At 33.0% G+C, this 27,401-nt stretch overlaps 1 protein-coding gene and 1 pseudogene across 14 annotated transcripts in view; one reads left to right on the top strand and one right to left on the bottom strand.

Annotated features, from left to right (window-relative positions):
• Nucleotides 1-27,401, bottom strand: part of Ibtk (inhibitor of Bruton tyrosine kinase) — an 88,040-nt gene that overhangs the window by 47,654 nt on the left and 12,985 nt on the right. For 4 of the 14 annotated variants that reach the window (XM_087188119.1, XM_087188120.1, XM_013077967.3 and 1 more), the window contains 10 exons: nucleotides 26,800-26,896; nucleotides 14,094-14,218; nucleotides 10,535-10,645; nucleotides 9,192-9,362; nucleotides 8,911-9,028; nucleotides 8,563-8,743; nucleotides 6,184-6,307; nucleotides 4,206-4,383; nucleotides 1,897-2,071; nucleotides 138-740 (listed from right to left, as the gene is read on the bottom strand). In XM_087188119.1, coding sequence (XP_087044245.1) covers nucleotides 138-740; nucleotides 1,897-2,071; nucleotides 4,206-4,383; nucleotides 6,184-6,307; nucleotides 8,563-8,743; nucleotides 8,911-9,028; nucleotides 9,192-9,362; nucleotides 10,535-10,645; nucleotides 14,094-14,218; nucleotides 26,800-26,878 — 1,865 coding nt within the window. In that variant the 5' untranslated portion in view covers nucleotides 26,879-26,896. Of the gene's footprint in view, nucleotides 1-137; nucleotides 741-1,896; nucleotides 2,075-4,205; nucleotides 4,384-6,183; nucleotides 6,308-8,562; nucleotides 8,744-8,910; nucleotides 9,029-9,191; nucleotides 9,363-10,534; nucleotides 10,646-14,093; nucleotides 14,219-26,799; nucleotides 26,897-27,401 lie in introns of all 14 variants that reach the window. The other 10 variants (XM_013077966.3, XM_013077968.3, XM_087188115.1 and 7 more) reach the window with 5 other exon arrangements.
• Nucleotides 14,938-17,733, top strand: LOC106010689 (polypeptide N-acetylgalactosaminyltransferase 1 pseudogene; annotated as a pseudogene).

The raw sequence follows: 27,401 nt of genomic DNA, 5'->3' as shown, positions 1-27,401 counted from the left end.
GCTGTTCAATTTTTCCACAAAGCTTTTCAAATAGTGTTTGATAGGATACTCTAAGCATATTCTGAAAGATTCCAATGATAATACAAAAGAAGGTCTTAATGAGATAAGTACAAGAATAGACATTAAGGAAATCATACCTACTACTCAGATTACTGAGGCCAAATTTTTTTGCAACATTTTGCAACATTCTTACAGGATCATCTTCCCCAATACTTTTTCCTTTTTTCAAAGATTTGGGTTTGCTTTTCTGTCTTTCACTAACTGAATGTGTTTGATTACTTTTGTAAACTTCAAACGCTGACTTCTGACTATCATCTTCATAGCAATTCATTTTATTCATCTGTGAATTCAGAGTGTCCTGATATTCTTCTGGTTTTCTCCTTAAGTGTATTCTTGGTTTGAAGCCATGAGTTAAAAAGTCACAAGTATCTGTATATATGAATTGTAAAAGGTATTCAAACAAATCAGGATGAACTTTCTCTACTACAAAGAGATGGCATCCTGCAGAATCTTCATCTTTCCTGTAAACATCTGGAAATTCTAAAGTAGTACCATCTGAAAGAAATAATTTCTGAAAAAATTCAGCATGCACTGCCAAAATATATTTATGTGCTGGGAAGATTCTATTGCCAACTTGAAATGTCACATCATGGATATTGTCCATTTCATCTGTTTCCCTCAAGAGTTTGCCAAATTCTTCAAAAAAGGATGAAGAGGACACAGTTGGAATTTCATAAAGGCTAGAAATAAAACAAAAATAATTTTTACATTCAAGAAATTAGATGGAAAGGGCAGCCCTGGCTGATTCCCTTGAAAATGAAATGTTTCATTAATCATAATTACTATTAATGGAACTTGGAAAATTTTAAATTTGCTATTTCCAAAAATATAAGAAAATCTCAAAGGCTTAGATATTGTATCAACCTTTAAGTTTTTATTATCTCTTTTTTGCTTTTTTTCTGTCATATTAAATGTCAAGAGCTAAGTTTTCCTTTGAAAGAAATGCTATTTCAATAACTACATGCTAAAAAATATATACATTCAAATGGCTATTTTATTATAATTTTTAAAATTATTAAATATATACCTAAAGACATCTAAATACTAGCCAAAAGCAAAGTTCCCAAATGTTTCCTCTTTCATATATTTTCTATTTTATGAATGGAAAAAAAAAAAAAAACCAAACAAGATTTGAACAATTACTTCCTGTGCTATACCAAAGAACAGGTCTAACACTCAAGTAAAAATAAACAGACTACAACCTGTCTGCAACCCTGGTTCTTTCAGTACAATAGGAATGTAAACGTAGCTTCCCAATCTACTTTTTACCTTACTAGGTAGGGGGACAAACTTTCCTGATGTACCTTAGAAAGGATTTTTCCAGATGAAACCTTGAGTGTGTAAACTGCGGCAGACCTGGGCCAACCAGGATGGATGGTCACTCCACTTCCAGGATTTCTTCCCTCTTCACCAGTACCATTGATATTTATCTTATCTCTGTACTAATGTGATTTAGGATATTTGCTTGGGATTCTATCCTAGAGATGGCTCCATACCACCTCTTCTGTCAATTCTTATCATACTCAAAGGTCAGAAATTTTTTGCAAACCACATAATAAATATTTAAAATACATTTCTCAGAATGTGAGAACCCAGAGGACATCATAAAGCATTAAAGGCGAATTTCGTTTATGTGTGCATCTATGTATTTTCAGACAACATTAGCTCTATAATAACCAATTCCACCTTTAGGTTATCAAACATATTAATTTGTCTAAAGTCTCCAAGACTTCATAATTGTTCTTCAATTAAATTTTACCAGGAGCTACTGAAAACAAATAAAAGATCTCAGTGATTATCAGTTCTGAAAATGAAATTTAATAAATACAAATGTACCTTGTTTTAGGATCTGACTGCAGGATTGCAAAATTACATCCACTTGGATCTGTGCTGACACTAACAGCTCTGTGGGCAAAAGTAAGTTTCTCAAGTCGAATTCTTTCATACACATTATTTGTATCAGATACACAAGACATATCTGATGAGGAATTATGCAGATTTGATAAAATGTCTGCTAAAAAGAAAATAAGCTACCATTAATCAAGGCTTTACTGCAACTATTAAAAAGATTTAGGATTAAGTGGAATAAAAAACAATTGGACAAGTATGAAAATATCTTTTATATATTCATACATTAATCACTTGACAGTTTACCTCAAGCATCACTCAGAGAAGCGTGTTTGTTTACATCCTGACTATCCCAAGCATCACTCAGGAAAGTGTCATTTAAACCAGTCAATTCTTGTATTGAATAAATTTGACAAAATTGACATTTTTAAATTTCCTATTACCTTATAAAAATTAATGAAAAAAATGCAATTCGAGGTCATCCTGTATTTAAATAATTGGACCAGTAAGTGGTTAAGTTCTTTTGAAAAACTACTTCTTCTTTCTCTATAACACAATATTTTCAACATATATTTGTTATAGTACACAGAAAACTTTTGATGGATCAATTATCTATCAGTCACGATTTTATCACTTTCAATAAACACATCCTCTATATTACAGCCAAAATTATCTAGTCATACTGGCTTTCAAAATTCTTCAACTTGCATTAGAAATATATAAACCTGAGGTTTTCATACTCTGCCTCTTTATTCCCTTTCCCTTTTCCCTTTCTTGTATTTATTCAGCAAATATCTGAATGACCATACTGTGCTGCTGTGATACAGGAATCATCAGTGTATCCATGGTGATGCAGTAGTAAATGAGATAATCCTGACCTTGTCTTCACTAAGTACACAATCTAGCAAGGAAAACAGAAATTAAATGATTGTGTCGTTACCAGTCAAATCAAGATTATGAAAGCACATAGTGCTTCCCCATATACATGAAATTTACCTATAAAGAAAGAATCCTGGCTATAGTGTGAAAAATTTTCAAAGTAAAAACAAAGGAATAGATCCAAAGAATCTGTATTATTTTAAGTCCAGAAAAATAATAAAAGATGAAATAAACTGATGTGGTAGCAATTAATCTGGAGAAAAGTGGAAAGATTTCAGAAGCATTTAAGGCTGAGGTTAGAAAAATTTGGTGACTGATTAAATGTAGTGGGAGGATGTCAAAAACAACTGTTTACTAAGACAAACATGTAGGAGTATAAGGTCATGAATTCAGTTCAGTTCCAGGTCCCTAAATAGGAAGAGTAAGACACAATTTTAAAGGCTTCCAACATTTTCAGATTAAACCTGTGTTCTAGTTCCTCTCAAATTCTCTCTACTTCAGTCTGAGAAGGCTTATTAATCTTCCCCCAATACTTAAGTTATTCCAATTTCTACACTCAAAAAAAACTTACTTCCAGATGAAGTGGAGCACAACTACAATCTCAGCTACTTTGGAGAATTAGGCAGAAAGACTGCCAAACTGAAGGCCAGACTGGTCAACTTAATTGGGCCCTGTCTCAAAATAAAATGAAAAAAAGTCTAGGTATTTAGCTCAGTGGTAGAGTGCTTACCTAGCCTGTGCAAACCCCTGAGTTCAATCCTCAAAGAATGGAGGGAGGGAGGGAAGGAAGAAAAGATAGATGGCTGGAGGGATGGAGGTATGCGGGGAGAAAGTAAAGGAAGGAGGGAAGGAGGGAACTAACCTATTATACACATATTAGCATCTGTTTCAATGAACTGTAAATATTTATATACTTCTCTATTGCCCTTATAAAGCTTAAAAGTACCTCAGAACTTATGAATAGCTCATTTTACATATTTTTTATCATTAAGACTTTGCCCTGTATCTGGTAGAGTAACTGTATCTTAAATGTTTACAAACTTGAATAATAGGTAAAGAAATAAAATACAATACAGTATATCAATAAATTATTACTCATTCCTTCAAGGTTTTATGATGTGAAGAAAATGTTTAATTTTGAGGAATCATAAATGTTCTTTATATTTATTTTCACGATATAATAATGTATTCATTCAAAAGAGTACTTAATGAGAAATTACAGTATATACAGGAAATATGTCAAATGTGAAAGATATAGTGGAATGCCATCACTGAAGTTATAGTCTAACAGGAGACAGGTATTAAACTAATCACAAAGATAAACATATAAATGCTTAAGGGTAAAACCTAATAATACTTGTCAAATTAAAGGTTAACCGAAAGGTACTTTTATATTCTGTCCACACAAATGAACTGACCTTTCTTTTCAGAATTCTTTCTTTTTTCTTCAAACCATTTTCCTCTAAATCCTTCTCCATCTTTTGTGACAAACAGAATCTCATTTCTACTTAAACCAATATCAGAAATGAAGACCTGCCGTGGATAGGCCCATCGACACTGCTTCAGAGAACTGCTGACAGACCGCCAGCAAAATACCTAAAGCCAAATCACACCATGACAAAAAGTAATATAATATCTGAACAATCAAAATCTGATATAAAAAAAATTGTCAAAATAAAAGCTCTAACTAGTACGTTATTTATTCTTCCATAGAAAATAAGACATTATAAAAGTAAACATAATTTTAAAAAACTATGCCTTTCAGCAAAGTATATTAAGCAAATGTGAAACATCAAAAATTATGCCTGTTAAGTAGTTTTGAATATTAACTTGTTTGAGGTAAATAAATCTGTAACAATGCTATAGAGAAGCAAAATCTTAAAGCTAACACCTAGATACCAGGTTTGTTGTAGTAATCTATTTGGAACCAAAAAAAAAAATATCACCTTATGAAAATTCAAACTTTACACTCAAGAAAAAAAACCATATATATGCAAAACTCAGTAACAAAATTTAAAAAGTCTTGAGTAACAGAAAAATTATCATACAGTTCAATGGTTCGCAAGTGATTCTGTAAACTTTAGCAGTCCTGAGAAGTACATCAGGGACTACTGCAAAGAGACTGCACCAGAGAGAAGGCTGAGAGATGAGGTATTAAGCCTCCCAATCCATTTAATCCAGAGCAGCAATTCTTTAATCTGTTCATATATTGGCATGCCAAGTATGACTACATTTGAAAAATTACAACAACTGTTTTTAAAAGTCTAATGCTATCATTATCAAACTGAAAAAAAACCAAAAAAGCTAAAGCACAAAATCATATTTGCCAAGGTGACTTAAAAGTTATTTACAGCCAGGCATGGTGGCACGTGCCAGTAATCTCAGCAATCTGGAAGGCTAAGGCAGGAATATAGCAAGTTTGAGCCCAGCCTGGGCAACTTAGGAGAGACCCTTTCAGAAAAAAAAAAAGGCAGCAAGGGGACTGAGGAGTTACACACACAAAAGACTCAGTTCCCTGCATTAAAATTATCCATGGCAGCAATCTATGCCTACAGTGAACTAGTAGGTTCATTATGATCATTTTAGGATTAACTCATCAATTTCTAAGACGTCAAATTTCACAATATTTCTTTAAAAAATCTCAAAAAACATTCTTATTTTTTTATTTTCTAAGCAAAAAACAGAAAGCCATCTGTTTTCTAGACATACAATTTTTTCAATGTTACTCATGTACAACACATATTTTTAAGTATCCCTATAAATTTAAATATATATGTAAATTTGTATTTGAAAATTTAAATATACTTAAATTTTACATTTATTTTAAAATATACAGTATATAATTTCAACATATTCTAAGTATATATTTCAATATCTATTTTAAATTAACAATTTTATTAAGAGAAATGCACTAATATATTTGCTCAGGGAACTAAACTCAAAACTCTAAAAGAGGTAAGATCTTTTGTATAGTAGTGATCTAGAAATAACTATCTTTCATACACAGATTGATATCACCTGTGTATATGTGTATTAAGTGTATTTGTATAAAACAATCTGGGGAAAAAATTTCCAATTATGCACCAAATTTTGACACCACATCTCTTATCTATGCAACCTGACTTCATTATTAATACTCAAGTCCAAAAATTCCAATTCATTTTCATTTAAAAAACTCTAAAGGAAATCTGAAATTATAATTTAACACAGCAATGCTCTACAACAGATTAAATGTCATATTTTCTCTGAAATATTAGCTCCATACTAGTTAGTACTGGGTGTCAAAAATAGGGAAACAAAATCATTAGAAATTAGAAATTGAACATTAACAGGTTTCCTACAGTTGTAATCTGAGAATAAAATTACTACACTTTTACTTAAAAATATATATAATACCCTTCCAGCTCCATCCATTGCAAGAATGCAGAGTTTTTGACCCCCATTTTCTTTCAAATGTTCAGGATCAACTTTGTATTCCATACGACCCCCAGACACAAGAACCTTTTTCAAATTCAGCTGTCTGAGTGGGGGAAAAAAAATTCTAGGTTAAATTATATTCTCTAAAATACACAAACTTAATTTTAAAGAAATGACTATTCAAACAATAACCAATAGGGAATTATTATAAAAGATAACTAAAATGATTTGATCTCTGATATCCCCAGGCTCTCCTTTCCATAAATTTAAACTATTTCTTTCTATGGCAATTCCTTCTCTCTCAAAACCTCTACTACATAGATACTCACATTAAATACCTAAACCTCACTTGCTAATGCACACCACATTTACTTAAGACTTTAAATAACTGGTAACAATATAATTTCCTAAGTATATTTCTATTTTAACAACAAAAAAATTTAAACTACAAAATTAAAAAGAAATGCTTAATTTCAAATATGATAAATTCTAAATAGATACATCTAGCATGAGCGTCATTAATATTGCTAATTAATAACTCATCCATTAGCTACACATTTCATTTTATTTGTATATCTGATGTGAGCATTGTGTGAAACCTGTGTGGTGGTACTCCAATGAGTGTCCTAACCTTTCAGATAGATTACCTGTATTAAAGAAAAAAATTATTTCAAAATTATACGATAACTTAATCTATAACAAAATAATTTTCATCATGAACACTTGGATTGATTTATATTTACATAATTTAATGTTATGAGGGAAAGGTTTTGGTGGGTTTTTTGTTTTGTTTTACTCAAACCCTTTTTAAATTTTTTGTTTTGAGACAGAAAACATGTTTACTTTTTCAAATTTCTGAAACTGAAACATGGACCTACAATAATGTCAAAAGTAACTTTCTAATTGTTACACAGAGATGATGAATTATAATATGTAATGCTCATGAGCTAATTTCATAGGTGGTATCTGTTTATGAAATTAACCCCTTTTACCTGAGCAAAAGTACATTTTGTTTCATTTAAATTTAAATCCCTAATTGTCTTAAAAGTTACAGGGCTACTGTCAAGAATTTTTGCCCACAACTTCTTCTAGTGGTTGAGCTGTACTCTGCTGGAATCAGTTCTATTTCTACAGACTTATCTCTGTCCTTATATTTATTACTAAAATTATATAACATAATGAAAAATTACACATACAACTATACATAAATGAAAAATTATATATATATAAAATTACATAACATAATGAAAATACTACCTAAATGAAACAGTCTGAAAAGAACAATGTTTTTCTATAAAAGTTGAATATTTGGAAATACCATAATATGAGCAGCAAAACATTATTGTCAAATCAGATACAGATTAATCAACTACAAAGACTGAAATGTATACTTCACAATTATTTTTAAGCATTTGTTCCTTAAAGCATTCAAAATGAAATCACAGGAAACACTATGAGTATAGTTTATAAATGAAAGACATGGAACTCCCAACTGGCAGATCCATCCATGCTTAAAATTAACTTTGATACTTAGTTGAGTAATCAAAAAATTAGAACAAACTGCTGGTTTACTGCATGATATTCTAACATGCTTTCAGGTATCCACTGGCTACATAAATTCAAAGATAAAAAATAACACCAGTTAGACATAAACACTGAGTCTGAATACAAGGTTTATCATACACAATTATTTTTAAAAATGATGAATGTCATTATATTGTATACCTAAAATGTACCAATGATTAAAATGAATAATTGATAATGCAAAACAGGAAGAAAAGGTCCAAAGGGGTAGGGGAAGTGGGAGGGGTAGGGGAAAGGAAAGAAGGGAAAGGAAAAATTATGAGAAATGGAAAAAAAGGAAACAAAGTCTTTATAAATAGGGAAGGGAGGGCAGGGAATGGGGAAAAAAATAAGAACCAAGTTACATCATGTACAGGTACAAGTTCCCAATGATAAATGTAAGTGTATTGTATACCTAAAATGTACCAATAAAAGAATTTAAGGAAAAAAAAAAAGAATTGTATCATATATAAAAGGCTACAGATGAAGCAATGATGTCACAAACCAATTATGAATAATCTAGTTCTGTGTATGACACATTAAAAAGGAAAAAAATAGGTTTTATTCAAATATAATTCAAAAATACTATTTTATAATTTACAAAGAAATTTTACATATATTCACTAGATCCTTGACAAAAGACAAAAATCATTAAAGGCAAAAATTTCTGAATTTCCCCTCCATTCAACTTTTTCCATTTAACATTGACAAAACACAGCATAAAGATGCTTATCAGGTATTTGCTGGAAAAACTGTACTATTAAAATTATGTTTATTTTACAGAAATACACATACTTAGATGCCATCTTCTTGCATTGATAGTCTGCAAGTAAGTAAATATCTCCCCTCGTGGTAACACAGACTGTTGACCCATCACTTGCAGCAACCAAAGACAGATTAATGTCCTTATGATGAAGGGCAGAGACTTGACGAGGAGCAGTTACACATTTTTCTCCATTGGGATCTAGTAAATAACCTAAAAAATTATACAAACAAATCATAAAATATGTTTTAAAAACCCAATTTAGTTGTTAGATATTTTCTTTCTTTCTTTCTTTTTTTTTTGGTACAGGGGATCGAACTCAGGACCTTGTGCTTGCAAGGCAGGCACTGTGTTAGATATTTTCATGAAAGATTTCTTACCCAGCTGCCCACCATTTAGTCCCATTGTGTAAACAGCTTCTCTAGTCCACAGCACTGTATGAAACCTGCCTGCTGCTACTCCAATAACTGTCCTTCCTTTCAGATATTTTGCCTGCATCTATTCAAAGACAAGAAAAATGTTTAATTTCTCCTGTGAAAATAATATATATACCATTGAAGATAAGATTAATTAAGTGAAAAAAAGTTGTTCTGTCAATATGACACTCTGCCCATACATGTTTTGTAACAAATAACATATTGTTTAAAAAACAGAAGTTTACCTGTCTGGGTACATTACAACTGGAAGGCGGAGGAATAATTCCTAACTGATGAAAAATATTTAGACCAAATGTATAAACACATCCATCTTCAGTTAATACAACAGTATGATCCTTAGCAGCTGCCACTTGGGAACAATTATGACCATTCAGTCCTTCCACAAGTCTGGGAACCTATAATACAAGATTAACTTTATTATAATTATTATTTATATTAAAATGCAAGTAGAATCTGATGATAGTATATCCAAATGATGTGACATATGGCTATATCTATCAGAGGTAAACTCTGTATTTCAGCAAAGGGCAGGTAAGTTTAAAATTATATGGTCAATGGTTCATGAGCAAAACAGATAAACCCAGTAAATTGCAATAAAATACTTCAGTTCAATAATAAATGACTTTTAAGTCTGTACCATATACCAAGTGGAAATGTATAAAGTAAAAAAAGAGACCTCTTCAAAGTATTCAGTGGCATGTTTTAAAAAAAAAAAAAAATGAGGAATCTATGCTTTTAGTGAGTAACACAACCTACAATTTCATATTTCTTTTGGAGTCTTCTGTCCTGGGTTCAAATTTTGGGTCACTTACTATTTGATACCAATCAAATTTTTAATTTCTTTCTACCTATTTTCTTCATGTGAAAACTAAGCAACCAATAAATGACACTTTACTAGCACTGGCATTACACATAAAATAAAGATAACATAAGCCTATGCCTTATGAGGCTGTTGTGACCCTTAAGGTAATAATTCATGAAAAGCATAAACAATGTCTGGAATCAAAAAATTTTCAAAAAATGGAATATCCTTTTTAAAGCAGGCTTTAATGATAAATATACTAACAGTCTTCTCAAAAAAAAATTCTAAAAATAATCTTGTGAGCCAATTTTCTGGTATGTAGTAAACTAGGCTTCCTCTAATTACTACCATGTTTCAGTAGCATAAAAATAATTTTGTGATTATATAGTGAAAATACTGACTCAAGGTTTAGACTATAGACATTTTAATGAGAAATTTACAATAAAAATCTCGATAACTTCAAGAAAAGTATTTTACAATTAGTTTGCCCTTTTATTATCTCTATTCTGGAAATAATTGCAATGCTTATTTATATACTCTCCTGGCTCAATCTTTGCTGTAAAATATTCTCCTCTGATACTCTTACTTTGTAGCTAAAGTCCTTAATTTGAATATTATATACTAGGAAACTGATTTTTTAACTTTATTTTTAATTGGATATTCTTTTTCCCACAGAATTGAGGGAAAAAAATTAGTTATCTGAAACTTCCAGTTTATCAAAAATTTGGTGAAGTTACCTAAACTGTATAATAACACTTAAATTACCAAGCATGTTTGTTCATCTCCATGACCTAAACGTCCTCCAGGACCATGACCACAGGTATAAACCTGCCCTTTCTGAGAGAGAAACACTGAATGAAATTTACAAAGCACCACCTAGGGGAAAAGAAAAGAATATTATCAACTTCTCTGAATAAAATATCCTTTATTTTATTAAAAAAATAGAATATTGCTGTTTTAACTGAATGATGGGGAAAAGGAATTCATCATACTATTGTTTAAAATTTTCTGTAAAAAAAAAAAAGTATGCTTTAAAATTGTCTAAAATCATTGACATGAAAAAGGAACAAAGAAAGCAATTATATGTTACCTACAGAAGAGATTAAATGAAGAAAAATTAAGCTTTGAGTCTCCAATTACAAACCCCTTATTTTCCAATTTCATGAAAAACCAAGTAGTAAGAACAGAGGAGAATGCAGGATGAAACATGACTGCCAAATACAGGTATGCATTACTAATAAAAATAGCAGAAACATTTAAATAGTATTTTTTAAATAATAATGTCATTTATACACAAGAAGGCAGTTATAACCTTTTTATATCTCTGATTTTATCTCTATTTTTAATATCATTATATTAAGTAATTTTGTAGTTATTTTCAAGTTTTTCTCTTTCCCATTTCTTTCTTCTTATCTGCTTTGTTCTCAACAGCCTGCCTGTCCCAGACAGCTACATATTCATATATTCCAGAAGACAAGAAAAGAACTGGGTTATCAGAGGCCCATAGTAGGAAATCAACATCAGTTTTAAACAGGCACATGCTGTACTTATACCTAAATACTAGGCCATATTTTGCATTTTCAATGCATCTAATAATCATTGTGCTTATTTTGCCTTAATACTGTTTTAAAATCTTTTTTATTTTTAAAAATCATTTGCATTTATACTTAGAATATAAAAAGATGAGTAAGAAATAAAAAAAATCCTAGAATCATCTTCCAGAAAGTCAAGGCTCTTTGTAAAATAAGAAAATTATAAGTTGAACTATAAGCTCCAAATATTTACACATACCCTTAAACCACTCAAGAGTTCTGTAAATGCAACATGCCCATCCAGAAAAAGGACAAAAAAAGGTAACGCAAGGTTCATTGCCTCATTTAGCTATACCACAAAAATCTTTTTAAAAAGTCTGAAAGTAAAACCCAAATTTGTGTAAGAATAAATTTTTAAGGGAAAAAAATAACTTATGAGTTTAGAAGAAATATATATTTTGTTCTATTTTATAGTCACTATTAGAATGCCATTCTATAATTCCTGGTCTCTACCATTAAAGAAACAGTGGAACCAAAGAGTTTTTAAGACCTCCAACTTTAAAACCTCTAAATTTTTTAAAGACAATTAAGCACAGTTTTCCAAGTTAATTCTCTAGACTATAATTATAATCTAATATTAATAACCTCTATCCACTGATAGGTAATTCCACCATTATACTACAGAATCAGCTTTTTCTTAAGTGATTCAGGTGACTCTAATTGGTGCTCAGTAAGCATTCCCATTTTGCTTCCTTTTCCCGATTAAAATTACTGCTTTCCTTCCCTTATATCTATCCACAATGTTTGCTTTACCCACATTCTGTGGTAAATAAAATCTCTTTAACCCTGAATTATTTCAGAGAATAATCATATTTCTTACATTAACCAAAATATGGTTTTCTTTTAGAGTATTCTGATCCACACATAACCCTGTCAAGAGGCATATGCTCAGTTCTTCTATATTATATATCTGGTTTCCTAACAGTACCATTATTCCTTCACTCTTAAGTAAAAAAATCCGTTCCATAACAGTTCATGAAATCTGGTTATATCATCTACCAATTCAGGAACAGAACATTCTTTTTCATGTATCAATTCTGATCAGTCTTTAATGACTACTAAAGAATCATCATTTTAAGGGGGATTTTTGCTGAACTCTCACTATAGACTGTGACACTAGGCTTATGATTTCTGCCCATTCTAAATTGTTTCATTATCCTCATTTTTTCCAGGTTTATGTACATGACTTACCAGAAACTAAGCTTTTATGACACTACTCCAGTCACTTTTCATTCACATACAGGCTCCTCTTCCTGGCCTCTCAATGATGTATTCTCTAGAATTTAACTATTCTATTTAATTTCTTTAAAATTGGTAGTTATGAGACTCTGGGAGGCTGACGCAGGAGGATCACAAATTTCAGCTCAGCCTGGACAACACAGTAGTGCCTTAGACCTTGTCTCAAAATAAAAAAGAGGTTTTGGATGCAGCTCAGTACAAAGGCCCTGGGTTCAATCCCCAGTATTGTAGAGGGAAAAAAATTGTTGGTTATAATCCATTAGATCATTACTTTCAGTTGAAAAAACTCTAAGTTCTGTATGTTGCAGAGGTATAAATATGGTGGCCATAAAATTTATCATCCAAACATTTTTTTTGAGAAAGAGGGTGATAGTAATAAATGCTCTAGAAAAATAATTATAAACCAGAACTGTTCTATGCAAGCCAGGCATGTATAGTCAAAGTAGTTCTAAAAAGTGAGAGTTCAATTTCAAAACACAAACTAAGTGTTTGTATGTGATACATGAACATCAGGTAAAAGCTGAGCAGTGCCAGTAATGTATTGAGAAAAAAATTCAAGTTCCTATTTGTCAAAAGTTGCTTTATGAACTTCAAAATCCAGATAAAACTAGAACGTAGTGGCAAATATGAGTTCACATGGCAGTTTAGCAATAATGAAAACAGCCTTACATCCAAAGCCACAAAGTTTCAATTTCATGCGAAGATGAATTAGCAAAAAACTTTTCTCTTAAGTTAACCTCTCCCTTTTTTGACTGCTCCAGGTATTATACTAACAGAAAGCTAACTGTTCTTCAGACAGAAATGAACTTACTAGACATATGATATAATATTTAGGAGTTAAAAGATGAGGTTGATAACATGAAAATTAAGTAGAGAAAGTTTAGAAGTAGCAAAACTAATACTTGTCTCATTAAGTTTAAATACCTTAAAAGATTATCCAGAATACATTTTAAATGAAGCTTAAGAGAAAAGACGAGGAGAAAAACATAAATTACACATGTATACACACAAAATGTTCTAGAGAAAGTACATGAAAAGCAGCCAAATCTATGAAAACAGAATATACAATCCAGCAGAAGGATTTAAGACCAAAGACCAAACCTTTAAAATTTTATGAATTAAAACTGTACTATTACTTACATTTATGAACTCAGATTCACTTATCAAAAATAGAGCTGAACTTCAACAAATTCAATGAAGAAAAATTGATGAATTCTAATTCTGAAGTAAAAACATAAACTAGAAAATTAACAGAAGCTTTTCCTTCTTTAAATTACTATCTTGTAGCATCTTCTAATTTGTAACACTGCTCGTACAAACATATCTTTAGGGTATTTTATACAGTCTAATATGATTACAGCCAATAAGAGCAACTGATGGATCAAAATATTATTATACATTCAACAAAATTAATATAATCCAAGTGAAAACCTGAACTACTAAATACAAAAAATTCTAATATCTAAAAGTACACAGATTGTATTTTAAAATACCTGCTTGATATAAACACCACTCCTGGAAAACAGATCCACCAACTCTGGATGATGTTTGCTATTCTGGCTTCCATGACCCAGAGTAAAATTTGTATTATCACCCCAGGTATATACATCTGTAGGATCTGAAATGAAAATTGTTTTTGCACTTTTATATTTTAAAACAAACATCAACTTAACTATGGATACATACTATTAACTACCTAAAACCTGATTCTTCACAGGAATTAATTTATCATATTTAGAAAAACAGCAAATTTTTAAACTTATAAATCTATTTAATACATTATATATGCTACAAAACTCTGGAAATAGAAAATTCAAACAGTAGGACAAGAGAAATTGGAAAGGAATACAGGAAAGTTACAAGCTAGGTGACTGCAACACGGAGAAAAGGACAAAGCAGTTTGGAAGCTCACTCTGGCTCCTGGGAAAAGGAAGTTGCCTCCTACACACAAGTAAGTGCCCAGGGCCAGCAGCTCTCAAGGGAGAAAGGGCAGACTGGCTGGCAGTGAGGACCACAGGAGGAGCACACAGCTGATGTAAACTGAAAAAGCAGTGTGCGGTTTTGTTCTAAGGTCCACACAGTAGGCAACAGCTGGAGAGGAAATCCAGTGCAGAACCCATCATATTGCCAGAGAGTGCTTAATCAAGTGCCATTTTAGGAAGGGGTTGATTATTTAAGTCTGGGACTCAGAACATCTAAAAATCAATTTCACTTCAGGATTTTCACTGTAATATTCCCTTAGTGATTGAGCTAGAGACAGCCACAGAGACAGTAAAGGGACAGGGACAGGCTAGTGAGAGAATCTCTGAGTTTAATTAAGCTCAGAAAGGGAAAGACATGGGCTCTACTCTTCATGGTGAGAAGTCAGGCCAAGCTTGTGTTGTGTCCAGAAACTGCTAGATCTGAAAATGGCAGCATTATTTAAACACCTGCCCTGTTGGCTATATCCGGCACAGATCTGAGGTCTGATTGTTTTCCCATCTATGAATGTGAGCATGGATATGCCTTAACTTGAACAGTTGCCACAGCCTGGGATAAGCAGAGGGCCCTCTGGAACACAGGGGCACCTCACAAACCCACGGACTGTAAAAAAAACAAACAAACAAACAAACAAACAAAGCAAGACTTCCTAGATTCCAAAACTCTGGATCCTGGAAAGAAACTATTCATTCAAATACATAAAGAAAAAGTACTTTTTTCCTATTGTTGGACTCAACTTGTTCTTACTTTTCTTTCCCCTCTTCTTTCCTCTTCACTGGTCTATTGCAGATTTGAGGGATATTGTTTTCTCCCCTTTTTAACCTCTTTTTTTTTGTTTTTCTTTTAATTTTTTTGTTAATTCTTTTTTTATTCTCTATATTTTTCTTCTTTTCTCACTTTTTTCTTTTTCTTGTTTTTTTGTTACCTACATTTAATTCTATGTTTTTCTCTCCTTCTCGTCTCCCATTGGTTAATTCTTCAAATTTTCCTTCTCACTCTCCCATTCTCAACCCCATGTACCCTTACTGGTATAACTATCAAGCTTTATTAATACTTAGTTAACTCTATGTTACTACTGTGGAATTCCTTTCTATTGTTAGCAGTGGTAGAGTTGTCACATTTAGTAGACACATACTGTATGTCAATATTTAGTTTGTGTTACTGTTCGTACTATAATTAGAGATATCTTTTCTATGGCTAAGGTTGGTACATTTTAGATCAGTGCTGGCAAACCTTTCAGAGCTTTCAATGATAACAAACAGCCAGCTGTGGCACACATGCCATAGGTTCGCCACCAATGTTATAGGTGCTAATGATATGTCACTATCCAGTTTGTCTTAGACCATGTTATTCTTGGTAATTAACTTGCTATTGCCAGGGTCACACAGTTGTTACTATTAAGAGGTTTTCTCTGTATACCAATGTTTGGATTATCTTTGTGTCACTGACAGTGGTCCATTCCTGGAGAACTGGACACTGGCCCAATTATACTGCATCCTCCCCTGCCAAATTAAGAAGTGGTCAGATCATGGGATAGATCATAGGCAAAGGACTGTATTTAGCCAAGACCAGAGTGCATCACTGAAAAGCAGACTAACTAAAGAGATTCCCATATTAGCAACAAACTCTTTCTACTAAAAACACCTGAAAACATCAGCGCAAAACAAAAAATAATACAAATATGAGCAGACAAGGCAACAAATTGCCTCCCCAAACTCCCAACTGCCAAAAACCTGATCCAGGGGGCATCCAGGAAATGAAAAGCAAACTACATACAGCCAAATTATTCCAAAAGATAACAGAGGAGATTAAAAAAAGATCAATAAGGTATTCAAGGGCGCACAGAAGATAGAATTGAACAAATAGTGGATGCAATAAAATGATCTAGGAGCTTCCAGAAGACACTAATAAAAAGTGAGCTGAGTATATGGCAGGCTCTGATATGACATATGGTGGATTTAATTGGAAACTCAATTTTTGCTGGTATCCTGTTCCCCAAAGAGAAATGGACAGAAGGAAAGGTGATCGAACTCTTCCTGTCAGAACACCTACAATGGCAGGAGGCCTTTTTTCAACAGACAGAGATTACTTTCAGGAAATTGGAATGTATGATGCTGGAATGGATATTTGGGAAGGAGAAAATCTAGAAATTTCCTTTGGGATCTGGCAGTGTGGAGGAACCTTGGAAATTGTTACATGCTGACATGTTGGACATGTGTTTCGGAAAGCAACACCTTACACATTTCCAGGAGGCACGGGACAGATCATCAATAAAAATAACAGATGACTTGCAGAAGTGTGGATGGATGAATTCAAGAAATTTCTTCTATATAATTTCACCTGGTGTTACAAAGGTAGATTAAAGAGATATATCATCAAGACTTGGTCTGAGACACAAACTTCAATGCAAACCTTTCTCCTGGTACCTTGGGAATATCTACCCTGATTCTCAAATTCCACGTCATTATTTCTCATTGGGAGAGATACGAAATGTGGAAACAAATCAGTGTCTAGATAACATGGCTAGAAAAGAGAATGAAAAAGTTGGAATTTTTAACTGTCATGGTATGGGAGGTAATCAGGTTTTCTCTTATACTGCCAACAAAGAAATTAGAACAGATGACCTTTGCTTGGATGTTTCCAAACTTAATGCCCCCATTACCATGCTCAAATGCCATGCTCAAATGCCACCACCTGAAAGGCAACCAACTCTGGGAGTATGACCCAGTGAAATTAACCCTGCAGCATGTGAACAGTAATCAGTGCCTGGATAAAGCCACAGAAGAGGACAGCCAGGTGCCTAGCATTACAGACTGCAGCGGAAGCCGGTCCCAGCAGTGGCTTCTTTGAAACATCACCCTTCCAGAAATATTCTGAGACCAAATTTTCAAAAAAAGAAAAAAAAAAGGATTGACTGGGCTACCTCAGCATACATTTCTGCCACATTCTTAAGTAGCAAAAAAGGAAAAGTGCTTTCCTCCTCTGCAGGATGTAAGGTTTATCAGCCATTAAAACTCAGACTCCTCTAGCTTTTCACTAGCTGTGAACCAGCCTTCCTGTCCAAGGACATGAAATTGCATAGTAGTGAGACTGTGCACACTGATGTTTACAAGATGGAAAGAGTCTTTCATCAAGAGACATGGGAAAGAATATTCAGACCACAAAACTTAATTAACAAAATGTGCTTTTTGAAGAACTGCACCTTTTATGGTTTGCTTGCACATCAGTAATTTCTGCTGAGTGTGCTGTCATAATGAAGATATTTCCAAGATTTTTTTCCTGATTAGAACTGGTAGCCAGTATATTAATTATTGATATACAAATAGATGAAAAAGAACTGGAACCAGATTCACAATCATGAAAACAACATTTTTAAAACAATTTAAAAATATATATTAAACAGGGTTTAAAGAAAATTACAACAGAACTATGAGAAGTACAATTTGTTATAGTATAGTATCAAATTTCTATATAGATTTTATACCTCAGTGGGGAAAAATAACTGATTCCAATGACATTCATTTTGTTTTCATCTGTGGTAGTCATGGATGCTTTTATTTTTCTTGGGGTGCTGAAAATGAGCTGGGAAAAAAGCTCTTTGAATATAGTTTTAATTTCTACAACATTTTTTATTTGGTTTGTGGGCTATTAGAATTGTAATTTTTAATTGCCTTCTAAAAATGGAGAAGTAACATGATGGTGTCTGGTCTCAACTGAACAAGTTAAATATTTCAGTTGCTCTTGGGTCAACTGGCTTACAGTCTGTCTCTCCCTTTGTCTCATACACACACGCGTGCGTACAAACACACAAAAATTTCTTGTCACATCAACTTCTTAACTTGATTCAACAGATCATGCCTAATACCCAAGATTCATACTGCTGTATTAGGGATTTGTTTTCCTAGCAATAAATTTTTAGTTCTTTATGATTCCACTTAACAAAAGGCTTATAGAAGCGCTTATTACTTGGGTATTTGGAGATAATATATTTGGTGGTTTTTTTGAAAACCTTTTTCACTCCATACTCAGATGTACTTCATTGTCAAGTGCATATTTAGATTAGATTCCTGAATTGTAATGTTGATCTGCTTTTCTAAAAATAAAATTTGACTGAAAATGTTAAAAAAAAAAAAAAGTGAGCTGAGCTTAATAAAACAATACAAAACATGAATGGCCAGTCTAGCAAAGAATCAGACTCCATAAAAAGGTTCCAATCAGGAGTCTAGGAGATTAAAAATTGTATTGAAAAGTATGGGCAGCAGGAGTGACCACTGTGAAGACAGAGTATCACAATTAGAAAATAGGGTTCTTGCAAACGATCAACTATTCAGAGATACAGTGATACCTCAGTTTATAATCTTACTTTGGTCTACAATTTTGGAAAAACTGGCCACATGTGTGTTTGTGTGGGAAAGATGGCCATAGCCATGTTTATCAACCAATGCACAGCTTGCAAAAAAAACCCAAAAATTTCCCAAACATTTGTTTGCAAACCGAATTGTGTGCAAACCAAACTGTTTGCAAACAAAAGCATTTGTGAACCGAAGTACCACTGTACCTTAAGAATAAGAGAACATAAAAATGGGTCCAAAACATCTGTTGATACATGTTAGATATACATAATGATAACACTCATCTATGGAATTTGCACCTGTACATGATATATCCTGAGTCCAATAACTGCCTGATGAAGGAAAGAAGATTAATGTAAAATTAAATGGAAAAAGTGAAAAGTCAGAATTGTATAAAAAAAATGGTAGAGAGCACAGAGGAGGTGAGCCACTTCCAGTGCACAGGAGGAGGCTTCCCGGCCACCATACCACCCCCGCCAGCAGAGAAGAGGTGAGCCAAGTGGGCGCCAGTAGCACCACTCCCCCTGCCCGCCCTGTTGAAATGAGAAGACACATAAACAAGTTTCAAAACCAGACTTCAAGATCACCTAAAACAACCCCAAAGGGAAATGAGATGGAACACTGATACTCAACCACCTGGACTCTCTGAAATGTCAAAAAAAGAGGATTTGGAAAAAATAAAATCAAAAATAATTTCTCAGATAACAGCTGAGATTGTGCCCATAGTGCAAGACATGACTAATAAATCTAGAGAGGACACAGATAAAAAAATAGAGAAGCTGAGGAACATGATGGAATCCCAACATAGGAAACAAATGGAATCCATAAAACAGATACAAACAGATTGCCAGGAGATTAAAAACTCCATTGAAAGTCTGTGCAGCAGAATGAACTAATATGGGGACAGAATTTCAGATATAGAATATAAGATTGCTATTAGGGACCAGGAAAAGAAAAATTGCTTTAAAATTTTAAGGGACCACAAGACATCAATCCAGCAGCTGCTAGATGATGCAAAGAAGAATAACTGATCAGAGTCAATGAAGAAGCAGGAGAGAATTCAGATGACATAAAAAAACTATTCACAGAAGTGATGGCAGAAAACTTCCCAAGCAGGGGAAAAGAACTTAACATACAGATAAGTGAGGCATATAGGACTCCAACTAGCCATGAACAAAAAACATCTACACATAGGCATGTAATTGTTAAGATTCCAGAAACCCAATAGAAGAACAAAATTCTACAAATAGTTAGAGAAAAGAAACAAATCACATACAAAGGAAAGCCCATCAGAATCACAGCAGACTTCTCAACACAAACCATCAAGGCAAGAAGAGCTTGGAGTGACATATTCCAAGCCCTAAAAGAAAACAGCCTCCAACCCAGATTGATGTACCCTGCAAAACTATCTTTCAAAATTGATGGAGAAATAAGATACTTTCATGACAAAGAGCACCTTAGGAACTTCATGAATACCAAACCAGCACCCCCAAAAAACTTTAGACAATATCCTAGGAAAAGACAATGAGGATCACAGCCCTAGGAAGCACAGCAGAATGAATCCACTGGGCACAAGAAATTAAAAGCAAAGGGGGAAAATCAAACAAAAAGAAAAAGTCATGTCAATGATAACTCAATACGTATCAGTTATAGCCATCAATGTTAATGGTCTTAACTCACCAGTCAAAAGAAATAGACTGGTAGAATGGGTCAAGAAGCAAGATCCAACAATATGCTGTATACAAGAAACACACTTAATTCAAAAGGAAACTCATAGACTGAAAGTTAAAGGGTGGAAAACAATACCCCACATGACAGCAAACCCCCCCAAAAAAGCAGGAGTAGCTATCCTCTTTATAGATCCAGTGGATTTCAAATGAAAATCTCAAACACTGTGGTCACAAGAATTTCAGATAAGAGATAGTCAACTTGTATGTACAAATCTATTGTGAACATGTGTTTTCATTCCTCTCAAGTAAAAAATTAAGAACAGAACTATTGGCTCTTAACAGTAATACAATAAATTTCTATATTGTTTTCCAAAATGGTTTTATCATTTTACATTCACATTAGCAGTATTAGAAAGTTTTAACTGGTTTACACCTAAGCTGTCATTTGTTCTCTTTAAACTTTTAACTTCATCTCCCTAATGAGTGTATAATTCAATCTTGTTATTGTACTGATTAGTCCCTGCCTACCCTAAATTCATAAACATTTTCCCTTATAATTTCTTCTTAAAGTTTTATAGTTTTAGGCTTTCATATTTAGGTTCATAGTTCCTTTCAAGTTATTTTTATGTATGGAAATAAAGGGTTGAGGCTAATTTTTTACATATGGATACCAGGTGCCACTTTCCTCTGCTCTTGAACTGAGTTTATGGTCTATAAAAGGTTAATGTTAAATAATCTTTCAAAACTCAATGGGCCATTTATGTGTGGTTCTATTCCTAGACTCTCTGTTTTATTCCACTGTTCTATATGTCTTTCCTTACGTCAACACTGCCTTGATTACCGTAGCTTTATAGGAAGTCTTAAAATTAGGTACTAAGTATCTTCCAATAGTTTTTTTTTTTTTTTTACTTTTCTAGGTCCTTTGTACTCCTACATAACTTATAAATTTCAATATCCAATTCTTCATTTATAGCAAGTATACGTAGACCTGAATTTTTATATATACCTTGTGTTTTCTAATCCTCCTAAATTCAAGTACAAGTTCTAGGGGCTCCTAGAGGTTTCTTAGTATTTTCTCTGTATATGATCATTTCATCTACATATAAAGATTTTGCTTCTGCCGTGCCAATCCTATCCTAGATGTGTCATTTTATTGCCAGACTATTTTGGTTTGGGCCTATGTTTCAAAGTTTAATGGACAGATGAAGAGCAGGCATATCTGCCCTTGTTCCCCACTTTAGCGAGAAAGCATTGTATCATCTGCATTCATATAAGGCGTTTTTGCTGGAAGTATGGAGTACATGGCTTATCTGTTGAGAAGGTTCTGTTCTATTTCTAGTCTCCTGATAGCTTTTACCATGAACAGCTATAGAATTTAGTCCAATACTTTTTCTCCAACTACTAACAGGATCATATGGCTTTTTCCTTTCCTCTGTTAAAATGATGATTTTTAGGGGTGGATCCTCCAATGCTGAACCAACACTCCCACCCCTATAACAAAATCACTTTCTACATACTGCCAGATCTGACTTCTAATAGTTTGTTTTGTTAAACAAATTTTTATCTATGTTCATACTTTTTTGTTCTCTAATCTTTATCCAGTTTTAGCATTAGCACAATGTTGATTTCCTAAAATGAGGGGAGAAATGTTCCTTCTTTTTTCTGCTTTAAATGTTTGATATAATTTATCAGTTAAAATGTATATGAGCCTGTGGTTGTCATATAGGTAGGTTTTCAAGCTAGGAATATACTTTCTTTAATAGGTGCTATTCAAATTTTATATTTCCTCCAGAGTCAGTTTCATTAATTTGTCTTCCAAGGTACTTCTTAGAAGTTGTCAAATTTATATCAAAAAAGATTTTTGTGGGCCAGGGATTTACCTCAGTGGTTCTGGTGCTGGCCTTGCAAGCGCAAGGTCCCGAGTTCAATCCCTGGTACCAAAAAAAAGAAAGATTTTTGTAATATGCTTTCTATATCCTTTTAAATTCTGTAAAATCTGTGGTAATATCTTCTAGATCTTGATACTGTAGTTTTAAAGATGTATAGTTGATATTGTGTAATAGGAAGAAAAGGTCTAAAGGAGTAGGAGAAGTGGGAGGGATAGGGAAAAGAAAAGAAGGGAAAAGAAAAAATATGAGAAAAGAAAAAAATGGAAACAAAGTCTTTGCAAATAGGGAAGGGAGGGCAGGGGAAGGGGAAAAAAATAAGAACCAAGATACTTATGTAAAGGTACAAGATCCCAATGATGAATGTAACTGTATTTTATACCTAAAATGTACCAATAAACTTAATGGAAAAAAAAAGAAAAAATGGTAGAAAACTTCCTAAATATAGAGGGAAAATTAAACATACAGTTAAGGCACAGAATTCCAAATAGCCACAATCAAAAATGAAACAGGGCCAGGGATTTAGCTCAGTAGTTCCACTTCCTGCCTTGCAAGCACAAGGTCCTGAGTTCAATCCCTGGTACCAAAAAACAAAACAAGACAAAAATGAACCTGTCTACAATATGTCATAGTCAAAATCCCCAAAATCCAACACAGGGACAGAATCTTAAAAGATGTTAGAGAAAAGCAATGAAATACTCATAAAGGTTATGAGTATAAGAATTACACTAGACATTAGAATTACAGCAGACATTTCAGCACAAACATTCAATAACAAGAGAGCTTAGAGTGAAATGTTTCACTGCTAAAAGAAACCAGCTATCAACCCAGATTTAAATATCCTACAAAAATCTTTCAAAAGGGCCAGGGATTTATCTCAATGCTGCCACCGCCTGCCTTGCAAGCACAAGGACCTGAATTTGATGCCTGATAACAAAAAAAAAAAAATCTTTCAAAACTGATGAAGAAATAAGGTATTTCCATGACAAAGAGCACCTCAATAAATTCGGAACCACCCAACCAGCATTACAAAAGATTCTCAAAGATGACCTAGAAAAAGAAAATGATACCTATAATGCCAAAAAAGTCAAGTAGAATGAATACACCAGAGTAAGCAGTTAAGCAGAAGATGGAATAAAAAAAAGGAAATTAGCAACAAGAAAATAATGCAGTGACAGGAATAATGTAGTATCTTTCAGTAATAACATTTATTATGAATGTTATGGTCTCAATTCCCCAACCAAAAGACAAAGATTGGCAGAATGTATCAAAAATCAAAACCCAACCATATGTTGTTTATAAGAAACACATTTAATCCAAAAGGAAATGGACAGATTAGAAATCAAAGAAAACAATACTCTATGCAACGAGAACCCGGCCAAACCAAGGAAAACCTATGGCCAACATCATATCAAATAAGGAGAAGCATCAGGAACAAAACAGGATGTCTGCTATCACCATTCCTGTTCAATAGTTTTTCAAACATTAGCCAGAGCAATCAGGTAAGAGAAAGAAATAAAAGGGATATGTATAGGAAAGGAAGAATTCAAATTATTATTTGCAGAAGACATGATCCATTATATAGAAAATCCAAAAATCTCCACCAAAAGACTCTAGAATTAACAACCAAATTTGGTAACATAGTAGGATACAAAGTCAACACACAAAAATCTATAGCATTCATATACACCAATAGAAAACTCATGGAGAAAGAAAGTAGTAGCATCAAGAAAAATTAAATACTTAGCAATTAAGCTAACCAAGGAAGTTAAAGACATCTATGAGAAAAACTTCAGTACTCTGAAAAGAGAGATCAAAGAGGACATTAGAAAATAGAAAGCTATCCTCTGTTCCTGGATAAGCAGAATACTGGCCACATTTCCAAAATTAATACACAGATTTAATGTAATTCCAAACAAAATACCAATACCATTCCTAACAGAACTAGAGAAAACAATCCTACAACTGATTTGGAACCAGAAGAGACCAAAAATAGCAAAAGCAATCCTGGGCAACAAAAACAAAGGAAGAGGCATCACAATCTCAAAATATAAGTTATACTACAAAGCTACAGAGATTGAAAAAAAACAAAGCATGGTATTAGGGGAAAAAAAAGACATGTAGATCAATGGAACAGAATAGAGGATGCAGAAACAACTTCAGACACATTCAGCTCCCTGCTCTTCCACAAAAGGGCCAAAAACTTGTGCTGGAGGAAAGACAGTCTTTCTAATAAATGATGCTGCAAAAACTGGCTATCCACATACTGAGATTGAATATAGTCCCATATCTCTCACCGTGTAATAAACTAACATCAAAGTGGATCAAAGATCTAAATGTTAAAACAGATACAATATACTTGAAGATAAAATAGTTAAAACTCTAGGTATAGGTATAGGCAAAAACTTTCTAAACAGAATCCTAGTGGCACAAGAAATAATGCCAAGAATAAACAAGTGGGATCATATCAAATTAAAAATCTTCTGCAAAGCAAAGGAAACAACAATGAAGAGAAAAGCTACAGAATGGGGAAAAAAATTTGCCAGCCATTCCTTGGACACAGGACTAATATCTAGAATATATAAAGAACTCAAAAATATGGCCCCTTAAAATAAAAGATCCAATACAAATGGTCAATAAACACATGAATAAATGTTCAATATCTTCAGCCATTACTAAAACGTAAATTGAACAGCACCGAGATTTCATTTTACTCCAGAAAGAATGGCAATCATTAAAGAAGTCAAATAATAACAAATGCTGGTGAGACTGATGGGGGAAAGAAACCCTTATAAATTACTGGTTAGAATATAAACTAGTACAAGCATTATGGAAATCAGTACAGAGATTCCTCAAAACACGAAAACAAGAAATTCCATTTGACCCAGATAGTCTCCTTCTAGGTAACTTCCCAAAAGAGTTAAAGACTAATCTTACAGTGATACATGCATACCCATGTTTATAGCAGCATAAATCACCATAGCTGTATCTTGGAAGCAGTCTATATATCCATCAGTAGATGAATGAATAAGAAAATGTGCTATTTATACACAATGGAGTACTATTGTGCTATAAAGAACGATAAACTTGAGCTACTTGTAGGTAAATGGATGCAAGTCCAGACAATAATATTAGGTGAAAAAAATCAGACATACAGGCTTAATTATTGCATAGTTTCTTACAATATGAGAAACTCAAAATATCAATAAGAAAAAAAATTTTTAAATGCATCACAGGAAACAGGGAGATAGATCTTTTGCAAATGGGAATGCGCCCAAGAGATGGAAGAAGGGTAAGGAAGAGCGTTAAAAAAAAAAGAGAACTGAAATATGTACATGTTATGTACATGTACCAATTCCTCACAAGAAATGTGATTATCATGTACTAAATATGTACTTTAAAAAGACTGTAAAAAAGTGTAAAGAATCTTCAAAAAAAAAAAAATCACAGGGCAAATCTGTCTCTGATGTAAATCATCTAACATTTGTTTCTAGTTTTTAGCAGCTAAAGTTTAACTGCCAAATGAGCCAACCACCATCTACCATATCTACTTAGTTTCCATGAAAAGAGTACATATAGTTAAATGTAATATATTATTAATTCATACATAAATGCTCTAAATGAAGCAAATGGTGACTTTACCGTTACAGAAACATTAACTTCCAACTCTTTACTCTTGATAGACACAAAATCACAATACTGATTAGGATAAGGTTCTATTAAACTAGGAAAGAAATCACAGCTAAGTTTATGATACAAATAATTTTTTTTCTGGAAGGCTCAAAGTCCTAGAATAGTTATAACTGTTACCTGCAAATGTATTTTTCAAGGTAAAAATGAAGAATAGGTTCTCATTTATCTTAGATGCAAACTATACAGTACCCTATATAAATCTTTTCTTTTTTGCCAATTCCCATTTCCAAAGCCCAAAGCCCAAAGAGTAAGTAAATTAGAGGCCCAAAGGGAAATTACAATGTGAGTAGAATAATTATTTCCATTCCTTTTCCCCTCTAACTTAAATGTTGATATTATTTTCTTGATTTACATTAATTACCCTAGAATAGCTACAATTCTAAGTGCCTTCTCACTTTAGGTTATGTTTTTATTTTTATAGACATATGTATAAATGGAAATAAAAAATCCAAAAAAATGTTTTTAATATAAAACCAACATAATCAATATATACCAAAGTAAAGGTACTTTGCAGATATCCACACACAAATAAATCTCCACTTTTTAATAAGAATAAAATTTCATTAAAATTTTTCTACTCTGAACCTTAATGGATTATTATCTGTGGAATTTTCTTACCAGTACTTTTGAATACTACATGAGTTGGTCTATCCTTCATTAGAAGATCCAAAGCTGACAAGCCTTCTTTATCTTGCATATACAGACTAACACCATGCTAGAAAAAGAAAAGAATATACACAAGTATGTATTTTATCAGTTTACCTATAATTTCCAATTCTTAAATGTCAAAGATGATCAAGCTCATAAATACATTGTGCAAAGAAAGATAAACATTTAATAATAATTATCTCTCATATTCACACACATTTTTCTCTCACATGCAGAAGAAAATTTTAAAAAATCAACATCTGATTTTTGGTGGGAAGAGGAAAGACTAGAAAATGCAAAGAAATAAATCAAAATAACTAGATGTGGAACAGTTTTCCAAAGTCAGTGCTATAGTTTAGATACTGAATATCCCCAAAGGCCCATGCATAAAAGGTTTGGTCCCCAGCCGTGGCACTATGGGAAGGTAGTAGAATCTTCATGAGATGTGGCCTCCTGGGCTGTCGTAGGTAACTGTGAGTTTGCCCTCAAAAGGCCTTGTGGGATGCTGGTCTCCTCTCTCTTTTGTCTCCCAGCCACCACTCGGTGAGCAGTTTGCTAGGCCACCCTCTCCT

The sequence above is a fragment of the Heterocephalus glaber genome, unplaced genomic scaffold, assembly GCF_053883595.1.
Source record: "Heterocephalus glaber isolate CG9 unplaced genomic scaffold, H.glaber_assembly_v1.0 deba00001523, whole genome shotgun sequence".
In the NCBI taxonomy this organism is placed as follows: Eukaryota; Metazoa; Chordata; class Mammalia; order Rodentia; family Bathyergidae; genus Heterocephalus; species Heterocephalus glaber.
This window is presented reverse-complemented; position numbering and strand designations above follow the sequence as displayed.